Raw genomic sequence first — 21655 nt, 5'->3', positions numbered from 1 at the left:
ACACGACCTTGTGCTGGGAAGACCTTGCCCCAGGTAGACTTGACGATGTCCTGGGTAGATTCGACCTTTCCCTGGGTGACTCGACCTTGTCCTAGGTAGACTTGACCATGTCCTGGAAAGACTAGACCATGTCCTTGGTAGACTCAACCTTATCCTTGGTGTGTGATGTCATACTTTAGGTGTGGAAATCTGACTAATGCTGCTCTATAATTGTTGCAGACAAATTGTACATGAGGTTTTATTACTTGTATTTAGTCAACAGCAGCATGCCCATATTCCATCATACATGTGGAAATATCTCAATTTCATCAGTGGCCAAGATTTGATGGTACCATTTTATTGAAGGACCAACAATCATCATTCTTGTTTTGATATACAAACCATTATTGAACAAAGAACAACATAGAGCGTTATTTGGTCAAAAAATACAAATGTTTAGTCTTTGAGGAATGTCATACTTCTACTTACATGGCAGCCATTTGTATCTGGTCAGAGCTGGTGTTTCCAAACCCCCAAACTTCCTCACTCTTTCAATTCTGAGGGTCTTGATGGGGTTTACAGACTATAATAACATGACTCAAAAAGTGCCAAGTGACCGACACACCCCCATTCGGACCCTCCTGTCATCGCCTGAGTACTCACATGTGCAGTGTTTGATGAAGATGTAGCTGACATGGAGTGCTACAGTCATCAACACTTGCCTCCTTACATCGCCTGCTCGAAGACCTGTTGATCAATGTTATGTGTGAAAATACAACCAACCAATCAGATTGTATTGTGGTCAAAGAATCTTTCCTTTATCAACATTCTGTGTTTTATGGTTGATACATTGTATCTAAGACTATGCCAAAGGTACCATTGATTCACCTTTCAATAACAAGTGTTTGTAAACGGCTAAAAAGTTGACCATGGTATCTTTTTGGGCAATGCTAAAAAACCAAGTTGATAAAATGGCCACAAACGGATGACTTGTCCCTGAGTGACACAAGGGGGGACAATTGTGCTTGCTGTTCAGACATTCAGACTGATACTTTCCTTGCAGATCGAAGGTCTGGGCTACCGGTACCCAACAGTAAACCTTCCACTCCTCCCGGTGTTTTACTTCGGTACGTAGGCAGACAACAAGCTCACAATGTTTCCATAGTGATGAAATATATATACTCTTTTTCTTATGTCATGAAAGCACATTATCAGTATGTTTAGACAATGACATAATGTTTGTTAAAGTGCATGCTGTGTCACGTGTGTAGTGTGTGCTGTACAGAACTAACTTGGCTTGAAGACAGGATCACTTCCAAAGATCCATTTTCTGTGTTGCAGCTTTCATAACAGAAATTGTCCATTCTGTCATCGGCCGCATCTACAACTTCCAGCCCTTGCTGACAAGGACAGAGGTGAGTGGGTAGATGGGTGGTGGAGTGGTAGAAGGGTGGTGGAGTGGTTGGACGGGTGGTGGAGTGGTTGGAAGGGTGGTGGAGTGGTAGATAGGTGGTGGCGTGGTAGATGGGTAGTGGAGTGGTAGATGGGTGGTGGAGTGGTAGATGGGTGGTGGAGTGGTAGATGGATGGTGGAGTGGGTAGATGGGTAGTGGAGTGGTAGATGGGTGGTGGAGTGGGTAGATGGATGGTGGAGTGGTAGATGGATGGTGGAGTGGTAGACGGGTGGTGGAGTGGTAGATGGGCGGTGGAGTGAGTAGATGGGTGGTGGAGTGGGTAGATGGGTGGTGGAGTGGTAGATGGGTGGTGGAGTGAGTAGATGGGGGTTGGAGTGGTAGATGGGTGGTGGAGTGGGTAGATGGGTGGTGGAGTGGGTAGATGGGTGGTGGAGTGCTAGACGGGTGGTGGAGTGGTAGATGGGGGTTGGAGTGGTAGATGGGTGGTGGAGTGGTAGATTGGTAGATGGATGGTGGAGTGGGTAGATGGGTGGTGGAGTGGTAGATGGGTGGTGGAGTGGTAGATGGGTGGTGGAGTGGTAGATGGGTGGTGGAGTGGTAGACGGGTGGTGGAGTGGTAGATGGGTGGTGGAGTGGTAGATGGGTGGTGGAGTGGTAGATGGGTGGTGGAGTGGTAGATGGGTGGTGGAGTGGTAGACGGGTGGTGGAGTGGTAGATGGGTGGTGGAGTGGTAGATGGGTGGTGGAGTGGTAGGTTGGTAGATGGATGGTGGAGTGGGTAGATGGGTGGTGGAGTGGTAGATGGGTGGTGGAGTGAGTAGATGGATGGTGGAGTGAGTAGATGGATGGTGGAGTGGTAGATGGGCGGTGGAGTGGGTAGATGGGTGGTGGAGTGCTAGACGGGTGGTGGAGTGGTAGATGGGCGGTGGAGTGGGTAGATGGGTGGTGGAGTGGGTAGATGGGTGGTGGAGTGGGTAGATGGGGGTTGGAGTGGTAGATGGGTGGTGGAGTGGGTAGATGGGTGCTGGAGTGGTAGATGGGTGGTGGAGTGAGTAGATGGATGGTGGAGTGGTAGATGGGTGGTGGAGTGGGTAGATGGGGGGTGGAGTGGTAGATGGATGGTGGAGTGGTAGATGGGTGGTGGAGTGGTAGATGGGGGTTGGAGTGGTAGATGGGTGGTGGAGTGGTAGATGGGCGGTGGAGTGGTAGACGGGTGGTGGAGTGAGTAGATGGGGGGTGGAGTGGTAGATGGGTGGTGGAGTGGTAGATGGGGGGTGGAGTGGTAGATGGGTGGTGGAGTGGTAGATGGGCGGTGGAGTGGTAGATGGGGGGTGGAGTGGTAGATGGATGGTGGAGTGGTAGATGGGCGGTGGAGTGGTAGATGGGGGGTGGAGCGGTAGATGGATGGTGGAGTGGTAGATGGATGGTGGAGTGAGTAGATGGATGGTGGAGTGAGTAGATGGATGGTGGAGTGAGTAGATGGATGGTGGAGTGGTAGATGGATGGTGGAGTGGTAGATGGGGGTTGGAGTGAGTAGATGGATGGTGGAGTGGGTAGATGGGTGGTGGAGTGGTAGATGGGGGGTGGAGTGAGTAGATGGATGGTGGAGTGGGTAGATGGGTGGTGGAGTGGTAGACGGGGGGTGGAGTGGTAGATGGGCGGTGGAGTGGTAGATGGGTGGTGGAGTGGGTAGATGGGCGGTGGAGTGGTAGATGGGTGGTGGAGTGGTAGACGGGTGGTGGAGTGGTAGATGGGCGGTGGAGTGGTAGACGGGTGGTGGAGTGGTAGACGGGCGGTGGAGTGGTAGATGGGCGGTGGAGTGGTAGACGGGTGGTGGAGTGGTAGATGGGGGTTGGAGTGAGTAGATGGATGGTGGAGTGGGTAGATGGGTGGTGGAGTGGTAGACGGGGGGTGGAGTGGTAGATGGGCGGTGGAGTGGTAGATGGGTGGTGGAGTGGTAGACGGGTGGTGGAGTGGTAGATGGGCGGTGGAGTGGTAGACGGGTGGTGGAGTGGTAGACGGGCGGTGGAGTGGTAGATGGGCGGTGGAGTGGTAGACGGGTGGTGGAGTGGTAGATGGGCGGTGGAGTGGTAGACGGGTGGTGGAGTGGTAGATGGGTGGTGGAGTGGTAGATGGGCGGCGGAGTGGTAGATGGGTGGTGGAGTGGTAGATGGGTGGTGGAGTGGTAGATGGGCGGCGGAGTGGTAGATGGGTGGTGGAGTGGTAGACGGGCGGTGGAGTGGTAGATGGGCGGTGGAGTGGGTAGATGGGTGGTGGAGTGGTAGATGGGTGGTGGAGTGGGTAGATGGATGGTGGAGTGGTAGATGGGTGGTGGAGTGGGTAGATGGATGGTGGAGTGGTAGACGGGTGGTGGAGTGGTAGATGGGCGGTGGAGTGAGTAGATGGGTGGTGGAGTGGGTAGATGGGTGGTGGAGTGGTAGATGGGTGGTGGAGTGAGTAGATGGGGGTTGGAGTGGTAGATGGGTGGTGGAGTGGGTAGATGGGTGGTGGAGTGGGTAGATGGGTGGTGGAGTGCTAGACGGGTGGTGGAGTGGTAGATGGGGGTTGGAGTGGTAGATGGGTGGTAGATTGGTAGATGGATGGTGGAGTGGGTAGATGGGTGGTGGAGTGGTAGATGGGTGGTGGAGTGGTAGATGGGTGGTGGAGTGGTAGATGGGTGGTGGAGTGGTAGACGGGTGGTGGAGTGGTAGATGGGTGGTGGAGTGGTAGATGGGTGGTGGAGTGGTCGGTTGGTAGATGGATGGTGGAGTGGGTAGATGGGTGGTGGAGTGGTAGATGGGTGGTGGAGTGAGTAGATGGATGGTGGAGTGAGTAGATGGATGGTGGAGTGGTAGATGGGCGGTGGAGTGGGTAGATGGGTGGTGGAGTGCTAGACGGGTGGTGGAGTGGTAGATGGGCGGTGGAGTGGGTAGATGGGTGGTGGAGTGGGTAGATGGGTGGTGGAGTGGGTAGATGGGGGTTGGAGTGGTAGATGGGTGGTGGAGTGGGTAGATGGGTGCTGGAGTGGTAGATGGGTGGTGGAGTGAGTAGATGGATGGTGGAGTGGTAGATGGGTGGTGGAGTGGGTAGATGGGGGGTGGAGTGGTAGATGGATGGTGGAGTGGTAGATGGGTGGTGGAGTGGTAGATGGGGGTTGGAGTGGTAGATGGGTGGTGGAGTGGTAGATGGGCGGTGGAGTGGTAGACGGGTGGTGGAGTGAGTAGATGGGGGGTGGAGTGGTAGATGGGTGGTGGAGTGGTAGATGGGGGGTGGAGTGGTAGATGGGTGGTGGAGTGGTAGATGGGCGGTGGAGTGGTAGATGGGGGGTGGAGTGGTAGATGGATGGTGGAGTGGTAGATGGGCGGTGGAGTGGTAGATGGGGGGTGGAGCGGTAGATGGATGGTGGAGTGGTAGATGGATGGTGGAGTGAGTAGATGGATGGTGGAGTGAGTAGATGGATGGTGGAGTGAGTAGATGGATGGTGGAGTGGTAGATGGATGGTGGAGTGGTAGATGGGGGTTGGAGTGAGTAGATGGATGGTGGAGTGGGTAGATGGGTGGTGGAGTGGTAGATGGGGGGTGGAGTGAGTAGATGGATGGTGGAGTGGGTAGATGGGTGGTGGAGTGGTAGACGGGGGGTGGAGTGGTAGATGGGCGGTGGAGTGGTAGATGGGTGGTGGAGTGGGTAGATGGGCGGTGGAGTGGTAGATGGGTGGTGGAGTGGTAGACGGGTGGTGGAGTGGTAGATGGGCGGTGGAGTGGTAGACGGGCGGTGGAGTGGTAGACGGGCGGTGGAGTGGTAGATGGGCGGTGGAGTGGTAGACGGGTGGTGGAGTGGTAGATGGGGGTTGGAGTGAGTAGATGGATGGTGGAGTGGGTAGATGGGTGGTGGAGTGGTAGACGGGGGGTGGAGTGGTAGATGGGCGGTGGAGTGGTAGATGGGTGGTGGAGTGGGTAGATGGGCGGTGGAGTGGTAGATGGGTGGTGGAGTGGTAGACGGGTGGTGGAGTGGTAGATGGGCGGTGGAGTGGTAGACGGGTGGTGGAGTGGTAGACGGGCGGTGGAGTGGTAGATGGGCGGTGGAGTGGTAGACGGGTGGTGGAGTGGTAGATGGGCGGTGGAGTGGTAGACGGGTGGTGGAGTGGTAGATGGGTGGTGGAGTGGTAGATGGGCGGCGGAGTGGTAGATGGGTGGTGGAGTGGTAGATGGGCGGTGGAGTGGTAGACGGGTGGTGGAGTGGTAGATGGGCGGTGGAGTGGTAGACGGGTGGTGGAGTGGTAGATGGGTGGTGGAGTGGTAGATGGGCGGCGGAGTGGTAGATGGGTGGTGGAGTGGTAGACGGGCGGTGGAGTGGTAGATGGGCGGTGGAGTGGTAGACGGGTGGTGGAGTGGTAGATGGGCGGTGGAGTTGTAGACGGGTGGTGGAGTGGTAGATGGGTGGTGGAGTGGTAGATGGGCGGTGGAGTGGTAGATGGGTGGTGGAGTGGTAGACGGGCGGTGGAGTGGTAGATGGGCGGTGGAGTGGTAGACGGGTGGTAGATGGGTGGTGGAGCGGTAGATGGGTGGTGGAGTGGTAGATAGGTGGTGGAGTGGTAGATGGGTGGTGGAGTGGGTAGATGGGGGGTGGAGTGGGTAGATGGATGGTGGAGTGGTAGATGGGTGGTGGAGTGGTAGATGGGGGGGTGGAGTGGGTAGATGGGTGGTGGAGTGGTAGATGGGTGGTGGAGTGGTAGATGGATGGTGGAGTGGGTAGATGGGTGGTGGAGTGGTAGATGGGTGGTGGAGTGGTAGATGGATGGTGGAGTGGGTAGATGGGTGGTGGAGTGGTAGATGGATGGTGGAGTGGTAGATGGGTGGTGGAGTGAGTAGATGGGTGGTGGAGTGGTAGATGGGTGGTGGAGTGGTAGACGGGTGGTGGAGTGGGTAGATTGGTTGTGGAGTGGGTAGATGGGTTGTGGAGTGGGTAGATGGGTGGTGGAGTGGTAGACGGGTGGTGGAGTGGTAGACGGGTGGTGGAGTGGTAGATGGGTGGTTGAGTGGTAGATGGGTGCTGGAGTGGTAGATGGGTGCTGGAGTAGTTGATGGATGATCTTGTGAAAAGATATCTAAATGACAATCTTGGAAAGTTTGATTGAAGTGATTCAAATCCCAGCTCTCCAAAAAAGGGTGCTGCTAGCAAAAGGAATTCTCACTTAACGTCAATACTCCTCACATACAGTACTTGCACCCTCCACTGGCAGCGTCAGACACGACTCACTCAGTCACTGTGAACATCGCCTTGGCTGTGCCTGTGCATCACTGTACTCTTTCCTCTCCCCAGGTGTACAAGACAGGTGTGACCCACACATTCAGTATCTCCAAGGCCCACAGCCAGCTGGGGTACTCCCCCACTCTGCAGAACGACCTGACGGGGGTGGTGCGCCACTACCAGAAGATGGGGCGTGTCTACCACAAACCTCGGACGTCGGGGCTGCGATACAGCATCGAGAATATCTTCATTGGTCTACTCATCGCATGTCTAATTATGTCTTTTTTACCAATTGTTTTTAGTTAGCAAAACATGTCAATACTAGTTAGTATAATAAGCCATGTATACAAAGTCTTAAATGTGTTGTGTATTGGATACGTGTCTCGGTCATACATCTTCCACATCATATGAACAGAGTGGCATAAAACAGTTTCACGTGCACAAACACTTCACCAAAATAAATGTAATATTGTTCTCATTTCCAATTTAAATATACATATAATAACAGTTACAAAAGTGGACAAGTCTATTGTAAATGATCTCAAAGAGACTGACTTTTCATCTCTGAAATGAATGTTTTTGAGGGGTTTCATTGAAATGTCTTTTAATATACGGTACAAAGGAGCCAGCAGGATATCTAAACTTGCCAAGTATTGTTGACTTGCTTTGAAGTTTCCGGATACTTGAATACAGTAAGCCTTAAGCTATGATGAATGAGTCAGTGTGGTCTCTGGATTGGTTTAAAATGTTACTCAAGCTTGTGTTTTATCAAGATAGAATATTGAAAAGAAAGCTCGGTTGTCTTGTTACCTGGTTGGTATCAGAAATGTAGCTCTCTCTAAAGACACTGTAAGACAAAGTTTTTACTTTGAAAACACACACACACACACACACACACACACACAGAATCTCTAGTAGTGTTGCTGTGTACTGAGTTGCTTCCCTTCATACAAGGATCTGCTGAAATGCTGTGATACGATGAAGTAATAATCCAAACATTGTTTTTTCAAAGTTACTTCTAATTGCAGACATAATCAAGTCAATATAAGTGGCTATAAGTATGACAATATGTAGTGAAATGATTATGATAATTATTGATGACATTGTGTTTGTTTGTTTATTTGACGCCGCTGTCAGCAATATTCTCGCTGTGTGAAGGCAGCATGTAAGTCCGACAAGACTAACAAGTGGTTGACGGTATGAGCAATGTCCCATTCCATACGGGCACAATGACAGATAGCCACCGAGCCTGACCACCTAATGATGTCAATCAGAGTATATGGTTGAGACAGACTGGAGTAGCTGGAATATTGTTGAGTGCGGCGTTAAACAACCAACTAACTTATGTGTTGAGTGATCATAAAAATGCCCATTTTGGTGCATTTTGTACATAAATGCAATGTCCATCATTTGTTGTGAATCCAACGAAGACAATCTATCCTTAATGGCAGCATATCGCAACGTGATCAATGTCTATCATTGTGGAATAATACATTTTACAATAACATTTTTGTTTCTTATTAAATATCAACAAAAGAAGAAAACAAACTCTGACAAACAGGGCATAAATTATCATTTATTCTGGTACGTTGTTATAGCTTTGTCTGAACTATGCAGAACAACAGTTGTGACATTTGTAAAATACACCTGTTTAATATGAACCAAAAGTTGTACATATTGGCCAATCTGATTGGTTAAGAACAGATCTAACCAGCCCTGTGATTGGCTACAACTACAACAGGTCTCAACTATCTAAAGTCATCATACAATGGTTAGTTGCCAGCAAAGCACATAAATATATCCACTCTGTTAGATAACAAATACTGTCTGGCCTGTCCCAGTAGAGCCACAGTGTTAACACATACATACATGCACACGGCTGTAGAGACAGTCAGCAGGTGGGGGTGGGGGAAGAGGGGTGGGGCCGAAGAGGGTGGGGCTGAAGGTGGCGGGGCCCAAGGTGGAGATATACTCAAGTATGAATTCCGAACAATTTTGTTGCGTATCATAACATTTTAAAATATCCAAATACCTATGTAGCCCTAGGGACCCATTCTTACTCAAAACAAGTTAAAGGACAACCAATTGGAAGGCTGTGTGTTGCAATACCCACCAGCCATGACAGACTAACTTATTTTACTAAAAATAGGGTGCTCTTTAACTTCATTTGAGAAGGATATATACACTGTCATCACAGCTAAAACAAAATATTTGGGTGCTCTCTTGACTAAATTTGACTTCCTTTGGGAGAAACCCTATTATCCTACCTGAGACTATTGTCAACATTTGTACTTGATTATCAGTTTCTGTGCATTACATAATCATTTTCATTTTGAAAAAAAAGATGTAATAAGGTACGTGTGAATTCCTAACAAAATCGAACATTGTAAAACTCCATATCGTAGCTATCTCCAAGACAGAAGATACACATGGTTAAACTACCCCCTTCTCAGTAGATTTGGCCCATTTATGTTGAAATAATGTGAGATCTGTTCAAGATAACCATACTAAAGACAAAAGTTCTGACATGAAAGATAATGAGAGGTCCAGCTAGTCAAGCAAAATATACCATGAATACAAGTATCTGGATTGACCATGAGAACTACCAAGCTGTACTATCTTCAGCTTGAATACACTTGTTATACTTCATGATGAAATCTCACACTAGCGACCTGTGATAGTTTCCTATACAGCAAGCATTATGAAAGCTAGGAATTGGTACATGTACATGTATTGCAATTGTCAAAATAAGTTCTTTGTTTAGAAACAGCAATAACAAAATATGACTTGTAATTAACAGAAAGTCAAGGTTTTTACAAAATTCGATAACAAACACATTTCCCAAATATGGGAATATTTATAGCTGAATAAAAGTGTGTGGCAGTTAGGCAATCTGTACATGGTGGCATAACTATGTACACTTGTCAGCGGATGTATGTTTAAAGCAGCTGGATGCACATCAATCAACATCAATCAAGGTCATGGAGCTGATCTTTTCCCTGACATGTATACAGTAACTGTAATTATTTTAAATTAATAATATTGCAGCTGAGATATGATATTCACAGATGAACTCAAAAAGTAACATGATCCATTTTATATAACAAGGTTACCATGACAACCAATGACTATCATCATCCACCTAGAACAGCGTTTTATTCTATACACCAAACTATGACTAGTTTGAAAACAAGTGGTTTAATATCTCGTCTACATGAAATAAATAACAAAATAAATAAACAAGGCAGCAAGTTAGACCTGTTACAAGTGCTTCCGATTCGGCCTGATTTAAGAATATTACCATATTTGTGGAGCGACATTTCAATACCATATTTCGTAATAAAATACTGGCTCAAATACTGCATTCGCTACAACACTAGGAATATTTCAGGTAGTAATTTCTGTAAAGCCAGTGTACTGTATTAGACATAATTACCATCTCTGGACAGTGCTCTCTTGGGCCTTGAGTGAGAATTTAAGATCTACACAACCATGTGCTGTTCATGTGACCCGACAATCTGGCTGCGTTCTAAGGCCGAGAATCTGGCTGCGTTCTAAGGCCGAGAATCTGTCTGTGTTCTAAGGAACAGTTGCAAGAACCACATGGCTCCCTGAACCTGACCATTGTTCTATCACTCTGTTTCTATTACACATTAACTATATTAAGGCCAAATCTTTTCTTTTTTTTTGATAAAAAAAAACACATTGTGGCCTGGTCTGGGTTCTCATAAATATATTAAATCTAAAATCTGACAGCAGCATTTTTGTTGTCAAAGCAATCTTTACCATAAACAGGATTAAAAAAACCTTGTCGTTTACTGATAACGTTTTTTTCTGAATTTTCTATTTGTATGGTCGGTGGATCGGTAAACGATGGCAAGAAAATATATGGCCTTATTATAGTTGAATGGCCTTATTATAGTCGAAATATGACAACAGGCAGGGCAGCCTCATGTTCCATCCATCACCCTGACTGGTAGTATCCAGTCCCCTACAGTGAGTGTAGGCTAATATCCCGGTACACAGCAGTCATCCAAGAGAGGCACCTGATTCAGCTGCCACGCTTTTAAGTTCTATGTTATTTCTCCCTTCATATAACTCTGTACTCACAAAGTATTTCAAAGATTTCATGAACCATTAGAAGCTGTGAAACTGGTAAAACCCTTTTGAATTTCTTATCGTCATGAAAACTGTTTACGACTGTTTGTACACATCACACGTTTGTCTTGAAGGAAGCTGGGAAATATTTCGTATCTACATCTGGTGGACATGTTTGTTCATGCTGGCGTTACACATCACAAACACAAGACGAGCAGTGGTCATAGTGTCTAATTACAAAAATATCAAATGAAATTAACAGTTTATTACAAAAACTAAAATTACAAAGCAACTTTGCTGCCCATATAAATGAGAATTATTACTGATTGTGTTTGCTTGCTCTGCTGCTAATCCACAACTGATGTCATATTTTACACCTGGCCAAGGATAGTTATCTTCCTATAGAAAGAAATCCTCTCAAATTACATTCTGTTCATTAAAAGATGTAATATTTATTATTTTCTATATTTGATTAAGTGCAGATAGCATGCATGCAAATCTTTGCTGAGATTCAAACCCAGACACTAACCCTGAGGTGGCTGTGCTCCACAAATCATTGTCTGACAGCTTGCAATCCTAAACATTATGTATTGTGACAAATCATTCCAAACCAGCTGCACTGACAGTATACTTACAACTATTTCAAACGTTTACCGTCATACAAACAAGACTTTTCATTGGCCAGGTGTTCCGTAAAATGGAATAGGGAAGAAGACAGGATACAAATATTTGGTTTTGACCACTCAACAAATATTACAGATATATAACAGACGGGGGAAAAATTAAAGAGCAAGGTTTCCTGAAATACATCAGTAGCTATTGTGGTGTTCTTTGGAATTAATATCATTGGTGTAAAACTCCAGTTTGGAGTCCTCATATTTAGAACGTAACACTTTGGCCAAAACATAAATACACTGTTCTTTATGAACATCATCTTATGGAACAATCTGTCTTTAGGAGAGTTTAAGTACACGCGACGAGTCATCAATGTTAGTAAATGGTTCCGCTGTTTTAAGACGGCGGCAAAACGGCCTGATGGGGACGCAGAAGCGACACACAGATCCCAGCATGCATCTGTGACCTCTGACCTCAGACTGACAGAGATACGAAGCTGTTGTACTGAGAGATATTTCTTTTCAGGATGTCGGCACAGGGTCCAAGGACACGCTCAAAGCGTCCACGATCCATTTTGACACATTTGAGAGGTCCTCGAGACACAACAGTTGCTGCTCTGGGTCGGTCCAGTAACAGGGCAATCTCACCTAAAACAGGAACATCAAACAAAAGTTAGCATTGTTAAATACAAAGAATACTACCTCTATGACATCAATGCCATAAATCGTTTGGCTGTCATCACACTATAAAAAAATTACATTTTCAACAGAAGTCCTCATTGCTGTTAACTATCCATAACTAGCTGAGATACAAATAGTATCTGCCCATCTGAACCATGCACCAATGCAGTCAGGATACTTAACTTCTTTCCAACATCAACAGATGCAGAATATGTATACAACATAACAGATACAGAATATATACAACATACTACATGTTGAATATTTCTGACACTAAAATCTTCTGAAAATGTTGCCTTGACACAAGTTTTGGGCCTGTAGCAACAAATGTTTCTGGTAAAGACTGGCTGTATATCATGGCCGCCCTCAAAGAGTGTAAGGAATCAAAGTTAAGGAAAGATAAGTAATCATTGTACATCCCCAGTTGCCTCTTGCACCAAGCACGAGGCAGGACTACCAAACAACATGAGATACTGTGATTTGTTTTCGTTAAATAATTGGAAAATATTTTCTTTAAATAAATTTAAAATATTTATCAAAAACAGCTTCTAGTCGTAAGACTGATATGTATATTTTCATATAGTGCAACCAAACATGGCTCCAGAAATGAAAATTAATGTTACACACAGTAACACACAATTCTCCTTGCAATAGGGACAGCTTTGAGACAATTATTTTCCTTACGCCTTATTAAGGAAGATTATGATGCTTGGTGATCCTGGCCCTATTTTTATCATTCTGTGAGTGATCATTACCTTTCCGATTTGTATCTGGATCGTTATCAGGGACTAGGGTCGTTCTGAGCAAACCTGTTAGCAAGGACTAAATAGTGAGGTGGGCTTAATGTGTTAATAGATGCCTGACTTCTAATCCCCCCAATCATATATGTCTGTGATGGGACCAGGTGTGTAAACTAGCACACATGAAGTCACATCGGTTTTGCCGTCACGGTGGCAAATTTATGCTAATGACATATCTGTATTCATGCAAAAGAAAGTCTACACATGCTAGCTCTATTAAATAACTGTTGTAAGCACGCTTGTATCTTGTGAGTGAGTGAGTGAGTGAGTGAGTGAGTTGGGTTTAACGCTGCTTTTAACAGTATTCCAGTTATATCGCGGCGTGTCAGCTTAATGTGGGAGGAAAGCCCGAAGTGATGCAGGTCTCAGATGTTTACCACTTTGGTGAAACCCACGAGCACGGGTATGGTGCTGACAAACCTAGAAACATAATCGGGGCGAACTGGGATTCGAACCCACAATCATAGGTTTCTGGCGTGCCCAAGGGACGCAACCCTGCACAGCGAATCGCGGCGCCTTAGACGACTAGGCCACCCGTGCCCCTGCTTGTATTTTGTCTAGCATATAATGAACATGCTCATTGAAACAGTTGCATCATATTGCTTCTCTGGAATAAGCTAATTGCTAGCCCTGCTGTGCTGAAGGCTATCTGTGGGTGCAGCTTGTGGCCTCGCTTACCAAAGTAGTCGGATGTCCCAAGTCTGCCCACTTCTACTGGCTCTTCGTTGTCCGATCTTCTTTGTAAGACAGCAGCCTGACCCTACAGCAGTCAACGGAGATAACATGTTTTACAAGCAAAACAGACGTCTACATCTATTTCTTCTATTAAATGCCTGGGCATCTTTTAATTTCAGGCAAGCCATTGACTCTGCATCTATCAGAGGCTGGTGTGTATTAGAAGCCCAGCGTCTTTTCATGCTTGCACAGTGACAACTCACTCGCGACCTTACCGCAAGTCATACAAACGGTATATTTGCAACATTACATACCAACATAGACAGCATTACAGACCCTGCATCTTAATAGAGAACCGGCTTCTAGTTTTTGGATAGAGGGCATGAAACGGCATCATTTAGAAGGTTCTATTGTCACCCTGGCAACTAAGTGCTGCACTGTCTATCTGGATGAGCAGATGCTTTGACCTCAATGCCATTCGACTATGATTAAGGGAAAAAAACGTCAGACTATGTAACAGTTTGTCATAGTCCACGTGTTTCCATAGTTCAAAATGAAAACTCTCTCACTTGGAGGACATACACTTTTCTAGAAAACAACTTGATTTTTGGTTGTAACTACGTTTCAAGGCCACTTCCTGCCCTTTCACCAGGTTATTGAACAAGTTGTTACCCATAAACGTGTCATGTCTCCATGTTCTTCCAACTTCTTAATGCCAATCAAAGATTTCATTGTCACTCGGGTAATTTTTATATTTGACCTGTATTCATGCCCTGCAAAGACTTACGTGACTATCAGAACGTCAGATAAACATTAGTTGAGTGTGAAGATAATTATGTGAACCTTAAAAAAACAGTGTGAGTAAAGATGTAGCTAGGTTTGATATTTGGTTCGCATTGACAAAAACGAAACAAGATTACATTTGGAGATTTAATGTGGAACATAGTTACAAAAAATCCACAGAAACACCTTTTTAGTTCTGAAGGAAATAAAAAAATAAAAAAACGAAAAAAAGGATGTGTACAATGTTTATTTTCCAAGAAAAGTCTATCTAAATCCCAGCATATCCCCAAGAAAGATGTGACAAGTCTGTATATTAACTAAAGGTCAAAACATGCTGCTCAAGACCATTCCTTGCTGTGACATTTGTGTAATCAACGCCGCTCAATATCCAGTCAATCAGACTGATCGATCACACCAGTGCCATGGATAGCGCCAGGAAGTTACGCCATTTATACCCACACCAGAGGCAGCCTCGCTACTCTATTACACTGGCTGAAAAATGCCATCACTACCGTTGAGTGTTTCATGATCACAGTCTCTGTCCTAATGCCGTAGTGTTAAACAAGCAAACCAAATAACTGCAGAGACATTTTACATGTTCACCAAACTCCTACTCGGATGAAATTACACAAGTGCACTTAATGCCATTTTTTAAAAACTTTGGCAGTGTTCAAGGTTGTTCTGAGTAATTTGATGACAGGTTGTTTGTCATCCTTCTAAAGCATGGGATAATGCTGTATTAAGAAAGACGATGAACCAGCCCAGGTCACAAGGTGCCAGAAGTTAGGCAGCAACCCCCGCACTGCCTCATTCACATCACCTCCCCATCAAAACACACATCCTTGTTTTGAACAGCCCAAAATAACAGTGCTTTTTCTTTTTAATCACCGACCTTTACCACGGTATGGTTTCCCTGACTGGGAAACCCATGTAGTGTTCAAATTGTGTTCTGCACAAATTCAGCTCATGAGGACATAGTTACTAGAGCATTGATAATGTACTTAAGTTCTAGTCAAGCTAGATAGGAAGTTTGGATAAAATATAAGAGATAACTTTGTAAAGGGTGCATTGCAGTCCTCATTTAAAGCTCACCTGAACTCCTACGCCCATAAAGAAGACAACAGTCGGACAAAAGCTTTTACCTCCAAAATGATGAAGAAATCTTCTCCTGGTTCACCTTGCCGGACGATTTCTTCTCCGTCCTCGAACATGACTGGCTCCAGGGCATCTGCGACTGTGAGACGTTCCCACTTGTCCAGGTTCTCTGTCAGACACAACAGACAAAGTGTCCGATAATGTCAAGCAGGCTCCCAACTATCTCCTTCACCCCGAAAATAGTCCCCTGATGCCTTTTTACAGACTGTTACAGACTTCTAAAATTATCATTGGAGCAGATAGTGACTAAAGTGAGCTCAGGTAGCTGGAATAATGCCGAGTGCAACATCACACACACAAGGAGCAGAAGATTTATTTACGTGTCATGTCTTTATTCCAATCTTGATTACCAGTCAACCGTCGTACCACTGGTTTATTAGCAGATATTCTTATAAAGATTTACTTGAATTTATTTGAAAGCAGCAGTCGCTATATGGCTGAAATAATGCTGATGTGACATTAATTTTAACTCCCTGAAACAGCAGAAATTTCATTCTTACCAAGAATTGATACTTTCCCAAGAAATTCTTCATACATTTTCCTTTTCCTGATTGTGCTTCCCTGAAAGATATATATTCATATTAAAATCTGATTCATATAAGCGATGGCATACAATATATGTTGTAGTAGGTTCACAAGGGGTACATGGGGTATTATGCGTCCCATGTTAGGTTTTATACCACAAGGCAAGGCGGTGGCGAGCAGTGTGAAACCTAACGAGGGACGCATATTACCCCATACACCCCTTGTGATCCTGCTACAACTAATATATCTTACCGACATGTTTTAATATGACATTGTAAAAGAATTCAAACAAATTCAAAATTGATAGAAAATGGCTGTTTGATTGAGCTGAGGTTAGTTTGCTATGTCACGTGACTTCCATTGAAACAGGGAAAAAACGTGCGACTTTCTGCTTTGAAGCAGGGCATAAGGGATCTATTCTGTCACTCAGAAATCGACATGCAGCCTGACTTGCTCATGGTGGGGTATAAGAGATTTATTCCCCTGCTGAGAAATTGATTACCCTCCAAGGCGGGTTACACAATATTTTATCAAGATAACGTGGACCAATCAGATCTCATCATTCTGACATGGAGGTATGACAAATGTTTTAGTCTGACAATGTATTCACTGTGTGCATGTATTGTGTAGAGTACGATCATTGTGGAGTATATATCAACAGTGATGGAGTACAATGATTGAGATGGAGAACAATGATAGTAACAGTAATGGAGTAAAATGGTAACAGTGATGGAGTACAATGATTCTAACAGTGATGGAAAACAATGATTGAGATGGTGTACAATGATTGTAATAGTGACAGAGTACAATGATTGTAACAGTGACAGAGTACAATGATTGAGATGGAGTACAATGATTGTAACAGTGAGGGAGTACAATGATTGTAACAGTGACGGAGTACAAGGATTGTAACAGTGATTGAGTACAATGATTGAGATACAGTACAATGATTTTAAAAGTGACAGAGTACAATGATTGAGATGGAGTACAATGATAGTAACAATAATGGAGTAAAATGGTAACAGTGATGGAGTACAATGATTCTAACAGTGATGGAATACAATGATTGAGATGGTGTACAATGATTGTAACAGTGACAGAGTACAAGGATTGTAACAGTGATTGAGTACAATGATTGAGATGCAGTACAATGATTTAAAAGTGACAGAGTACAATGATTGAGATGGAGTACAATGATTGTAACCGTGACAGAGTACAATGATTGTAACAGTGACAGAGAACAATGATTATAACAGTGACAGAGTATAATGATTGAGATGGAGTACAATGATTGTAAAAGTTACAGAGTACAATGATGGTTACAGTGATGGAATACACGGATTGTAACAGTGACGGAGTACAAGGATTGAGATGGAGTACAATGGTTGTAACAGTGACAGAGTACAATGGTTGTAACAGTGACGGAGTACAATGGTTGTTACAGTGATGGAATACAAGGATTGTACAGTGATGGACTACAAGGATTGAGATGGAGTACAATGGTTGTAACAGTGACGGAGTACAATGGTTGTTACAGTGATGGAATACAAGGATTGTACAGTGATGGAGTACAAGGATTGAGATGGAGTACAATGGTTGTAACAGTGACGGAGTACAATGATTGTTACAGTGATGGAATACAAGGATTGAGATGGAGTACAATGGTTGTAACAGTGACGGAGTACAATGATTGTTACAGTGATGGACTACAAGGATTGAGATGGAGTACAATGGTTGTAACAGTGACGGAGTACAATGGTTGTTACAGTGATGGAATACAAGGATTGTACAGTGATGGAGTACAAGGATTGAGATGGAGTACAATGGTTGTAACAGTGACAGAGTACAATGATTGTTACAGTGATGGACTACAAGGATTGAGATGGAGTACAATGGTTGTAACAGTGACGGAGTACAATGGTTGTTACAGTGATGGAATACAAGGATTGTACAGTGATGGAGTACAAGGACTGAGATGGAGTACAATGGTTGTAACAGTGACGGAGTACAATGGTTGTTACAGTGATGGAATACAAGGATTGTACAGTGATGGAGTACAAGGATTGAGATGAGTACAATGGTTGTAACAGTGACGGAGTACAATGATTGTAACAGTGACGGAATACAATGGTTGTAAGAGTGACGGAGTACAATGGTTGTAACAGTGATGGAGTACTCACCATGAGAATTCTCCTGTAGCTGTCTCGGTCTATTCCCCATAGTTTCACATCACTCTTGGCCTGGAACAGAAGGTGATGAGAAACGTTTACTTCACTTTCAAAACAAATCTATATACACATTTCATGGCGCCTGATGTCAATAATTCCAGCATAAATGTTCAAGAAAACATAAATGGTAACTGACACTGACTCTTGGTTACATTTAACCCTTGAACAAAAATATGTGAAGCTAGGTAAACACAAACAATATGGTGGAAGATTGCAGTTTGTGAAAGACTTCTCCAGGCTCAGCTACAACCTACAGTGAATGGTGCTTTATGACAGTCAGCAATACTAAAGATCTATGTGTTTGGTCTACAAAGCAGTCAAGGCTCTAACAATCTAGTCAACAGCCAGTCAATATAAGAAGTGTACCCAAGGGGGAAATAAGGAGAGTAGCTGTAACAATGTTATAGGATGTTTCCTCACAACCAAGCGGTGGGCAGATTCAACATCTCCATGAAACAGGCTTGCCATTTATATAATCTTCTTCAATGTTTTGTAATGAATGGATCCAGGCAGAAGCCATAAGATGATCCAACGCACACATCTCATCTACTCTAAAAATATTGTAGCACTGTTTAGATACACAGCTATATCTTCTATCATCATTATTTTAAGTACAGATTGTTTTAAAGACATTCATATAGAAATCCAAGGACAAATATTTAATGATGTGAAAAACATTTTTCAAAGTAACCAAACAAACTCAAGGACAAATATATAATCATTTGAAACTATTTTGACAATGCTTTAAAAAAACAACTAACATCATATGACCACAAAACCCCACATTAATTTACCTAAATACCTGCACTGCAATCTTGCCAAGAGCAACAAACTATTCATTTCCATTCACGCAAGCACATCACCATCCATTATTACCTTTTTCAAAACCAATTACTTTTGACCTTAGGGGCATTTTAACATCTTACAGAACTGACAAAAAAACAGGTTTTGTCTCTTAGTTTACAAGGCAAGGAAAATTAAAGGACAGAAGAGTCCAACACCTTCTAGCCCATAGCAGCGACCACACTTAAGACGGCAATTGCAAAGTGTTTATGGAAACGCTCTTCGACTAGGCGATTAACTACGCAGTACTTCAAGAACCCAAGTAAGTTGACAACATCGTTCTGGCTGGCTCGTGGCAAGTTGACACAGCGCACTGTCCCATTACCCCCATCATTAGCACCCTGTCTTCAGCAACAGACTTGCACACCATGCCACAATTTATGTGACATTTGCTTAAGGACAAGGTGCTTCTAATCATGTAGCAATCTGGAAGTGCTTGGGCATGTTTGTCCACACTGGCCGTTTGCTCATACGCCCTTATCCTATCTGCCTATGTATCAATGTCCAGATGAAACATAATGAGAGCATATGCATCAATACTTTCGAGAAAATTGGGTATGGAATGTTTGTGTAACAGTATAAAAAACTGATCATGATTAGGTAATTGGTCTCAGACAGTATTAGAACAGAGCATTGGTAATTACTTTTTCTTAATATTTTCTCCTAATTAATGTATGCAGGTTCATTGTATGGCATTCCAATAGATTCATTAGCTAAGACTTTACGAGCAATGCAAAAGACACATATAAGTCTGACACCTTTTAAGAAAACTGTGGCCCCTTAGTTCTTGGATTTAATTAATTTTACTCAATAGTGCACTGATGACAACTTTCCAGCAATTACTGATTGTGGACATGATTCAATTCCACTGACAAACAATATCTTACAAAAGGCGAAAAAGGAAATGAGCATGAGCTTGAGAAGGTCAATAAGACCATCCAAGCCTAAAACAGGTAAACACGAACCTGAAGTATTTAGTGAGCCCGGTTGGAATGACAGTTCTGTATTGCCCCCAGCTAACGCTACCCTATGTCTTCAACAAGCCAGCAATTTGTTGTCAGCCTCTTGACTCTGCTCTGATCATAACTGAAGACATTATTGGTATCCTTCTGGAAGGACAATGACGCCAGAAGACCAAGACAAGGCTTCTTACTGTCAGAGAATCTCGGTCTGTACAAAGCCGGGAAACCTAACTACTATATGCCTTCAGTGTATTTTGGGCTGAACACAACCGGGTTACTTCACAGATAAGCTATTTTCTGGCTGCATGATGGCGTCTTCACAAAGTATAATGATAGCCTCTACAAAGGTTTCTCTTCAAAACACAATGGACCTAATTTGTAATTTCTATTATGTTTGTTGGGTTTCAAGTTATTTTCGACAGCATTATATATACCTCCTCAAAAGAAAAGCATTGATTTCACAGTTACAAGGTGTAGCAGATAATTGATTTTGGACTCTTCCATTGTACATGAAGTAATGTTGGTTCTCACTGCTTAACAATAACATATCTGATATTGTTGAATGGCTAATCCTAAGTCTTAAAACTTGTTATTCCATTTCACATGGCTTAAAAAAGTATTTCGTAGAGTTTGTAGTCCTCATTAGTTGCAGCCCAGGTGACTGCCACTGAGCTGAGCACAGTACTTCCTGTGTATTGGACCAAAGGTTATGAGAACTGTATGGAAACCTCAACCACATTAAGGGTAGATTAGTATGGGAAACCTGCAACTATGTTAGTGAGTGAGTACGGTTTTACACCGCTTTTAGCTATATTCCAGCAATATCATGGCGGGGGACACCAGAAATGGGCTACACACATTGTACCCATGTCGGGAATCGAACCCGGGTCTTCGGCGTGACAAGCGAACGCTTCAACCACTAGGCTACCCGACCGCCCCTGCAACTATGTTAAATAATAGAAAATAGATCAGTAAGAATATGTTATTTTCTTGCAATCAGATTTTCAGTAATAATTCAAACTGAAGCTGATAAAATCCCACAAATACTATCAACTTGCTTGTTTCAATGAAGATTATATTCCATCAATGTTCAAAGAGAAAGATTTACATCGGCAGTCGACAACAATAAACGTCGGGACTTCACAATAATTTACCTGATATTGATTATTGTCTTCTCCTAGCTCATACAACCACAGAATCGATGTCATTGCATCAGTATCACTACAATGGGCTTCAGGACATGAGAGAACTCTGAATTAACATCTTGAATTCAAAATCCCCCATTCTACAAAGTATAAGTCTCTCAAAGACCAAACGTATCCACTTACTTAGTCAATTTATAGGACTAGGCAGTTCTTCTGAGATGTGCCAATCAGTACTGTTGGCATCCTGCGGGCAAGACCCTAACAGTATCAGTACATTTACTCATACCACTGACACCAGTTACCCTACAAATTACAGATACTAGGTTGAGGTTACATCTTACCCAATCGTCTGTGGTAAGGGTATGAGGTGACTGGACTGACAATAGATACAAGATGTGTGTCACTAGGACAACACTCTAGAATAACTACTGTCACTTTGTACTAGAAATCCAGTCAAGGTAAATAGAATCTCAGACTGTAAGTTCTCTAGTTGTATTAATGTCTTTC

The 21655-nt window shown here is 43.8% G+C and overlaps 2 protein-coding genes across 6 annotated transcripts in view; one reads left to right on the top strand and one right to left on the bottom strand.

Annotated features, from left to right (window-relative positions):
- LOC124151049 (short-chain dehydrogenase/reductase family 42E member 1-like) overlaps positions 1–8144 on the top strand; it is a 314896-nt gene extending 306752 nt beyond the window's left edge. For both annotated transcript variants that reach the window (XM_048400730.1, XM_046523340.2), the window contains 3 exons: positions 1043–1106; positions 1321–1394; positions 6712–8144. In XM_048400730.1, the coding sequence (XP_048256687.1) occupies positions 1043–1106; positions 1321–1394; positions 6712–6945 (372 nt within the window). In that variant the 3' untranslated portion in view covers positions 6946–8144. The remainder of the gene's footprint in view (positions 1–1042; positions 1107–1320; positions 1395–6711) is intronic.
- Positions 8145–8195: 51 nt separating this feature from the next.
- The window catches only part of LOC124151047 (cAMP-dependent protein kinase regulatory subunit), a 191260-nt gene continuing 177800 nt past the window's right edge, over positions 8196–21655 (bottom strand). For all 4 annotated transcript variants that reach the window (XM_046523338.2, XM_048400729.1, XM_046523337.2 and 1 more), the window contains exons 7-11: positions 18151–18210; positions 15946–16006; positions 15433–15554; positions 13511–13592; positions 8196–11999 (exon numbers count right to left, since the gene is read on the bottom strand). In XM_046523338.2, coding sequence (XP_046379294.1) covers positions 11827–11999; positions 13511–13592; positions 15433–15554; positions 15946–16006; positions 18151–18210 — 498 coding nt within the window. In that variant the 3' untranslated portion in view covers positions 8196–11826. The remainder of the gene's footprint in view (positions 12000–13510; positions 13593–15432; positions 15555–15945; positions 16007–18150; positions 18211–21655) is intronic.

The sequence above is a fragment of the Haliotis rufescens genome, unplaced genomic scaffold (assembly GCF_023055435.1).
Source record: "Haliotis rufescens isolate VD_foot unplaced genomic scaffold, xgHalRufe1.0.p SCAF_20, whole genome shotgun sequence".
Lineage (NCBI taxonomy): Eukaryota > Metazoa > Mollusca > Gastropoda > Lepetellida > Haliotidae > Haliotis > Haliotis rufescens.
This window is presented reverse-complemented; position numbering and strand designations above follow the sequence as displayed.